The sequence below is a fragment of the Eurytemora carolleeae genome, unplaced genomic scaffold (assembly GCF_000591075.1).
Source record: "Eurytemora carolleeae unplaced genomic scaffold, Eaff_2.0 scaffold2623, whole genome shotgun sequence".
Taxonomy (NCBI): Eukaryota; Metazoa; Arthropoda; class Copepoda; order Calanoida; family Temoridae; genus Eurytemora; species Eurytemora carolleeae.
The window spans coordinates 1-8,731 of NW_019398518.1; the positions used below are offsets into that span (position 1 = coordinate 1).

Consider the following 8,731-nt stretch of genomic DNA (forward strand, 5'->3'; position numbering starts at 1 on the left):
CTAGCGTGTTAAAGCATCCCAGAGGTTTAAAGAAAAAAGTTTCTGAAAAATCCTGAACCTAGCGGTTGAAAGCAAAAAAGTTGCCGAAAAATTTTAAAACCAGTGGTGGAAAGAGTTCTTTGTCATAAAAAATTATTTTCCATGGTGGTTAAAAGCAACCCAGTGCAAGAAGTTAAAAGGAAAAAAGTTGCTGAAAAATCTTTAGCCCAGCGGTTGAAAGCAAAAAAGTGTGTTTAACTACTAAAAAGTTTTAAAAAGTGAATAAAAATGTGAATGAAAAAAGCACGAATTTATTGATTGAACAAATTTTAAATTTGAGAAAAAAAGGCGCATTTCTTATTCTGAACTGCGTAGAGTCTAGGCTAGATCTCAACCGCTGGTTCAACCGCTCCCGCTGAGTTTTTTTCTCCAAAGTATATATCATTCCTAATAATTTAGAATTTTGTATTAGTTAAATACTTCCCAATTTCAGATAAATCAATCAAATAGCATAGCATATTTTTTTTTAAAGACTCTCTCTAGAGAATTTCTTGAGACCATCTCTGAAGATTTTTATATCTGGTGAACAATTTCAGAGAACTTCTTGTAACCAATTCTAGAGAATTTTCTAAAACTAATTCTGAAGTATTTCTTGTGCCTGTTTACATAGAATTTCTTATGCCTGTTTTAAGAGAATTTCTTGTGACATATTCTGGATTCATATTCAAGACTTTTTCACAACTCAATTTCAAAATATTTTGCTTAAAAGATAAATAATTACTGACCAAATGCCAAGAATTTCCTGATCTGAGTAAATTTTAGAGAAATCTATGAAAACCAAGTCTAAAAATTTCGCATGAATACAAAATTTAAGTCAGAATATTTTCATGATATTTGCATGAATCCAGGTCATTTTTGCATGTAATTTTGTAATGCCTATACGAAAAATTTAAATTTTTGTACAGCAGTATTGTGCCTGAAAACAAAATTAAGAAATATTCGTTGCATGCTGTATAGTGCATAAATATGAAAGATTTTGATATTTGGACAGTGTGGTGTGAATTAGTTTCAGTAAAAAACAAATTCCATCTAACCCTACTTGTCTCCAAGTTCAGACCGGACTGATGATTGGTGAATGGATGCTATCCCATTTGAACTACTCCCGTTTGAACTATTGTTCATTTGAACTCTGGTTTGTTCGAACTACTGCACGTGGTACCATGTGAGTAGTTGAAATCAACAATAGTTCAAACGAGTAAATATATTGCTCATTTGAACTATTTTTCAGTTCATTTAAATCATTTGAACTAATTGATATTATAAATGAAATTCATAAAAAAATAGTTTTGTAATTTTTTCATTTGAACTATTTTTTTTTCTCATTTGAACTATTTTTTTCAATTGAACTATTTTATTTGAACTATGTATTTGTTCATTTAAACTATTTTTTTGTTCATTGTAACTATTCTTATGTTCATTTGAACTATTTTCATGTTCATTTGAACTAATTTTATGTTCATTTGAACTATTTTAATGTTCATTTGAACTATTTTAATGTTCATTTGAACTATTTTTATTTTCATTTGAACTATTTTTATGTTCATTTGAACTATTTTTATGTTCATTTGAAACATTTCTGTGTATTTGTTATCTAATTAATTGTATGGTGCGTCCCTAACTTCATGATTAAAATTTAAAAACTGAATTGGTAGAAAAATAGTTCAAATGAGCAGGTAATTTGTTGATTTGAACTACAGGATATGACGTCATGTCAGTAGTTTAAATAAACAATAGTTCAAATGAACAATAGTTCATACAAACAATAGTTCAAACGAACAATAGTTCAAACAGGAGTAGTTCAAATGAGAATCCACCAGTGAATGTGATTATGATTATATATTTCGTGAATAACTCAGATACTTTTTGAGATTTATTGCCGGTAAATGGTATAATAGTACTAAAACCTGAGAATTTGGGCTCATTCAGCCAGCATGTGAGAGCTCCGAGGTGGATCGTATAGATGACGATCCCAGCCTCTAACTCTGATTGGTTTAATTTTGAATTTATATTCATCATTTCATGGAATTTTTTCTCAAAATTTAACGAAATAACGAAATAGCTGGAAATGACGAAATATCAGGAAATAACAAAATATGCAAATACCAAGATTTTCTTCAGAATTTACACGAAATAGCTATTGTGCATCAATGTGCAAAACCATCAAAATTTTGTGCAAGGTTTACTTAAGCACATCTTTGCACGATTTTCGTGCAAAAACTTTAGACTGGAAACCCTACTGGTTGGTTGTTAATAAAACATTATTCTCTAAAATAATGTTTTAACCTTCAAAATTAGGATAAATATTCAAAAATGTGCTACATCCCATTTCCAAAGATATTAATTGCTTTTAAACCACTAAATGTCATTTTATTGTATTAAAAAGTGTTTCCAACTGGTTCAGTTACCATAAATTGAAGGGTCCATGTTGACACATTTTGCTTTAAAATACAGGTTTAGCTTTTAAGAAGTACTCAAAATTAACTCAGTCCCTTTTCCTAAGATAAAACAAAAAAGTCAAACATTCTTCTAATTCATATATATAGAAAAATCCTTAATAATATCATTGAAAATGCGCAATTTTTTCGTATTCCGGTTTAAATAGTTAAAAGTAAAATTTTAATTTTAATTATTTTGAAAATCTTTAGAAAAGAGACCGGGCAAATTTTCTAATTTTAGCCCTACAGGCACAACATCCCAATGAACAGGGTTTGTACCAGGATAAAACAATGTTTATTGGCCCAGTGGATTATAAAGCTTGAAACACACTGTTGTCAGGGACAGAGTGTATATACTTTAAAAGGGTTATTTCATGATATAAAAGATATAAATAAGCTGTCTTATCTGTAGAAACTACTTACTGGGAATAACATCAATGGGAGAGCAATCTTGTGGACTTAAAGGTACACATAAAGCTATTTTTTCAATCAAAGAAACTTTTGACAAAATTTTACCAACAATAACCAATTTTTTAAACGAAAACTATTCCACAAGTTGCTGATTTTGTTGTAAACTTCTCTGCTCAATTCCAGGCAAATAAGCAGAAATGCACAAAAACTTATGTGGGAACATTTATTTTCTTTTTGTTAAATTTGGTAAATGTCTCTTTTCAAAGATAAAAAATATGCTCTTTGTAATTTTTTAGTTTGTTTGTCAAAAATTGAAAGCAACTTTTTAGTTGTTCATATATTCAAATTTGGATAATATTTATTGTATTTATGTTTTCATGGCACAATATCCCCATATAAATAGGAAATCTGGGGAAAAATTTGTCTCATGAACATATTTATTGTTCTAGGTGGTAGACCTGGAATTTACTCTAATGTATATGAGCACAGAGCCTGGATTGATAGAATAATGGTACCTGAGCCTTGTTTTTCTTTTTATTTTATGGAAGGTTACCAAGAAAATACGATGAGAATTCATACTTAAATTTTATTAGTTGTTTTAGGAAAACTTGAGTTTCACTATAGTACACATGAAAAAGTTCTCCCACACTTTGGGTTTGACTTACAAAATATTTTTAGGGTAACCCTGTATCACACAAACAAACAACACATTCAAATTTTTAATATATTTGAATATGTTTGTTCTTTTCATGAAATTTAAAATTTTCAGAATACTGAATCAGACAGCAAGTGTTCTAAACGGATTCAGAAGGATGGTAATTAACATTTAAGACACTAAATACTCATATTCTTTTAACACTGTAAATATTGAAAAAAAAATTTTTCTAAATCATTAATAATTTCTTAATAATTTGAAAACGTTGGCTATGAAAGATATTCCTGATTTAGTATCATTATAATAAGAAAAGTTGAATATAAAACAGTTCTTGCAGATTATTTTAAAAGGTGAAAAAATGGAAAAAACAGATGGGGTTCTACTTGGAACTTGGCGGCCATGAGTATTGCAGAAATGTGATTAAAAATGAAAACAAAAATACATATATTCCTGAGAAACTTCAAAACATACTTTTTGATACAAATTTTTTAAACATTATACAATGCACTATCCTTATAACCTTAAATAAATAAATATCATTATTTAAATAAATTAACTTTTTTTCAGATTTTTTAAATTGTCCCATTTTAAGGTTTGTATACCTAAAACATGAAACAAACTAAAATCTTGAAAATTCTGTGAAAATGCTAATCCTGGTTTTTAACGACTCACTATATAGTTTTACCCCCTGAATTGAGGGAAATTAAAGTTTTTTCTAGATACATCTACTCCATCTACTGCACCTCGAACTGGAAACTGCTCTCAAAAAAAAGTTGTGTGTTACTTCCCTAGCTGGGCCTATTACCGTCCAGGTTCTAAATGTCCATTATCCTATATTTTTAATAGAAACTGAGGACGAAATTTTCGTTAAGGATAGCTCTTACCTTTTGCAGCTGAGCAGAATATCCAATGCAAAAAATTATAAATTAAAGGTTGCCTTATAGTCCATGGAAAAAATGCCATCTTAGTGCTAAAGGCATAGATGAGTGGTTAAAGTTTAATTTTGTGTTGGTACTAGAGTTTCCATTTGGGGAACGGAATGATTAGGAAATTCTTTTGTAAAGTGTAATTCTTGGACATTTCCGGATGAAATGGAAAATCAAATTTTGCCAGGTTGTGTTATGTCCCAGGTAACAATTTTGTGGAAAATCCGCAGAAATTCCTAGGAATCTATCCCAGGAATCTTTCACAGGAAAATCCGCTGAAAATGTCAACAGACATTCCAAGGAATTTCTTGTAACCCATTCCTAGGAATTTCTTGTATCCCATTCCAAGGAATTTCATGTAACCCATTCCAAGGAATTTCTCATCACCTTATCTGAGGAATTTCTTTTCACCAATTACAGGGAATTTCTCTAGAGAATAACCTGAGAAATTGTCAACAAAATAAGGGAAATTCTTGTGAATTTCCAGAGAAAAGTTCTTTAGAACCAATTCCTGGGAATTTCCTAGGAACTATTCCCAAGATTTTATTAGAAATATCTTGTGATATTCCCAGCATATTTCTGAGTAAATTCACTAATAAGGACTTAGACCCAATAGCAGTGAACATCTTAACAACTATCTATGTTGCCACTTCAACTGCTTAGAAGTATAACCATCTTATTAAGTCAGAATGTAATAGTTGTTATTGATCTTACTGAAGTTGTCTTGTATTTTACATTTTCGGACAACTTAATTTTTAAGGACAAATGAAAAAATTTAATAATTTTTACAATTTTTTTTTAAAAGATGGTTTTGCAGTTAATTATCAATTTTTATAAATAAGTTGTGAGAATTTCCAAAAAATTCTGGAATTTTTTTTCCAGAATTCAGGAACAGGATTATGAAAATTTCTAGCTAATAGGAAAAAAATTGTTCCGGAATTGATCCAGATCTTCGAAACCTATTCCATAACGGAAATGGATTAAAAATCTGGATCTTATCCTATTATAAACTGTAACCTGGAATTCTTGTAGAAACCAATAGTTGGCATTCTGTTTTGAATATTATTATCATTAAGATTTATTTTCACACACAAATATGAGTAAGGTTAATATAGTGTAGGAATAATATCATTCTCCTTTTAAATAAGTAAAAAGAATTCTACAAACTCCTTCTCTAATTTCATAAACATATATATGCTGTTTTGAAGTAATCAAGTCATCTATTTTAATAATCAGAACATTTTCAGGAATATTTTCATTGCAATTAAACATATTGATTCACGTTCTATGGGAACACATTCTAATAACTACATATAGACTTTTCCAGTATTACATTCTTGATGTTTCTAGTAGACTTGTCATCCACCATTAGCAAAGTGTTTGCACCCATTTTAGAGAACTGTACTAGACTTTGACATCCACCATTAGCTTTGCACCCATTTTAGAGGATTGTACAAGACTTTGACATCCACTATTAGCAAAGGGTTTGCACCCATTTTAGAGAACTGAACTAAACTTTGACATCCACCATTAGCAAAAGGTGTAAACACATTCTCATTGACTGTAGTAGACTTTGAAATCCTTGAAATCCACCATTATTAAACATTTCTAGATTGATATGAACATTTCGTGATTACAGCTGGACATGGTCACCCTTTTAAATGTTTGGAATATTTTGAGAAACTAATGATTCACAAGTTCACAACTGTTTCAAATCTTTTCATCATTTTATATTCCTTTAGCTTATACATTCTCTGATCTTATGCATGTACAACGCTTATATTAACAACAAATTTGAAGTGGTACTAAATTTTGTTCTTTCTTATTGTAGGTCTTGGCAGCTACAAAGTTGAAGATATTGATGCAAGCCTATGTTCACATATGTATTATGCTTTTGCAACTCTGGATGGAAGTACTTACACTATGAATGTTAAGGACTCTTCTCTGGACATTGATCTAAAGAATTATGAGAAGTTTGTTGGACTCCGAGCTCAATTTCCAAATAAGAAATTTTTAATTTCCCTTGGAGGATGGATGGACTCGAGGACTGACAAGTATTCTACCCTTCTTGCCTCTGCAGCTTTGAGAACAAACTTTGTGACAAAAGCTGTGGAATTTATTTGCAAGTACAAGTTTGACGGCCTGGATTTGTTTTATCAATATCCTGCATATGAGAAGCCTGTACATGAAAAATCTACTTTTGCCCAGTTAGTAAAAGAACTAAAAACTGCTTTCAAGCCTTATGGATGGGAATTAACTGCTGCAGGGGCACATGGAAAAGAAGCAATAGATGCTGGATATGATGTTCCAGAAATCTCCAAGTATCTTGATGCAATTCATTTGATTACCTATGACACTCATGGACCGTGGGAGAGTGTTGTTGGGCATCATGCTCCCCTCTACTTTTCATCTCCCTTAGATCAAGTTACAGTGAACTTTACGTAAGTTTATTTACTTTTGGAATAATTGTCAGTTTTGTTAAAATTCTCAACTTTAGGGTAAACTACTGGTTGAGTAAAGGAGCTCCTAAAAGCAAATTGATTGTTGGAATCCCAACTTTTGGTCGATTATGGAAACTTTGCAGTTCTTCAACAAATATTGGATCAAGAGGATGTGGGCCAGGTACTCCAGGTAGCATCATTTGGGATCAGGAGGGGTTCCTTAGTTACCAGGAGATATGTCTGGAACTAAGTAATGGGTGGACGGTTGTTGATGATGATACTGGTTCCCGTGGGCCTTATGCCTTCAAAGGAAACCAATGGGTTGGATATGATGACCCATTTGCTGCAGGACGCAAGGCTAAGTACATTGGTGACAATGACTTAGGCGGAGCAATGATCTGGGACTTATCATCAGATGATTTCAATGGCAGATGTCCCAGAGGAAAATATCCCATGATATCGACTGTGACCAATGTATTTAAGGTATAGTTGGAAAAAGGGCAGAATGTTGGATTGATGTGAGACAAAAGTAAAATTAAGTTGTTTTGGTTTCCTGAAAGCCATTTCACCAAAGTTCTGTCAAAAAATATAACAAATTAACATTACATTTGTGCACCGGTTATTGACAAAGAATAACATTTGTTTTTGGACTGAACACTAAACTTTTAAAGTCTCAATTTTTTCAGCATGATCTTTGCCAGGGAACTTAAGCTAGACCTTAACTGCATCTGAAACTAGAAGCTGAAGATAGATCTGATGATATTATAGATGTATGTCAGTTGAAACAATAAAATCTCATAATCCAGCTTGCCGGATAACTATTTGGTTCAATTTTAAATAATTAAGGAAATATTAAAGAGATTTGTTTTCAATACAGTAGGACTTCATTAAGAAAACAGAGTATTTTGAAAATTAACAAAGGCATCCATTTCATAACAAACAGCAAAAACAGTTAATTTTTTAATCATACATAAGTAACAATGTTAAAAAAATTAGCAGCAGCTTTTATTCTTTTTTCTGCTTAAAATTTGAAGAAAAAATAAATTGTAATATATATTCTTAACACCATCTACTGATTTTTCCTTCCTTTGCTTAATTGTTGAATTAAAGAATGTTGTGCATTTTGATGTTTCTAACCTGTTATTATGATTTTTATTTCTAAAGCATTTCTAAAGTACATAATTTTTTTTGTCTTTTATCTTATATTCTAGGTTCCTTTCAACCACTTGCTTCTTTGTATGCCAAATAAGTAAGCTTTTAATATTTACCTTATACATTTATTTAAAGAGTTTGAACCCATTCAGGCTTAACTCCCAATTACTTGGATATTCCCAATTGTTCTTAAATCTCTTTCTATTATAGTTCCCAATTCACCTAATTTATTCCCAATCAATCTATTATTTTATCCCAACTGTTTATTGTTTTTAGACTCCCAACTTAAAGGGAGTGAGCGAACATTCCCTTTAAGTTTCCTACATCCTTTTGTTTACCTTCATTCTTACTTTAAATATTTCCACATCCCAATCTTATGATTTTTAGTTTGTAAATAAGAACTAAAAGATGAAAATGTTCAAGGTATTTTATTTCACAGACGACATTAGACATAAACATAGTAGTAAGTAAGAAAACGATATTTGACATTAAAGCTGAGACACATGAAAAAAGATGATTTTTACTTCAGTTTCATTAACACTGTTATAACACTTAAAAATACACCCTGTAGCTAGATAAAGAAGTTAACATGTAGGGTGAGAAGAATTCCAGTAATTGCAACCCTGTAATAAACTTCTGAACCTCTTTTGTATAGTTCAACCCCCCCACCCC

General features: G+C 30.9%; 1 protein-coding gene across 3 annotated transcripts; it reads left to right on the top strand.

The window, feature by feature from the left end:
• Nucleotides 1-2,886: 2,886 nt before the first annotated feature.
• Nucleotides 2,887-7,713, top strand: LOC111717465 (probable chitinase 10; the record flags this gene model as incomplete). 3 transcript variants are annotated; one of them, XM_023492965.1, is given in 7 exon segments in its annotated part: nt 2,887-2,939; nt 3,335-3,396; nt 3,655-3,700; nt 4,260-4,352; nt 6,298-6,907; nt 6,964-7,390; nt 7,588-7,713. In XM_023492965.1, coding segments are annotated over 7 exon segments (1,321 nt in total), but the record flags the coding sequence as incomplete, so codon positions are not given.
• Between the last annotated feature and the right edge of the window lie 1,018 nt (nt 7,714-8,731).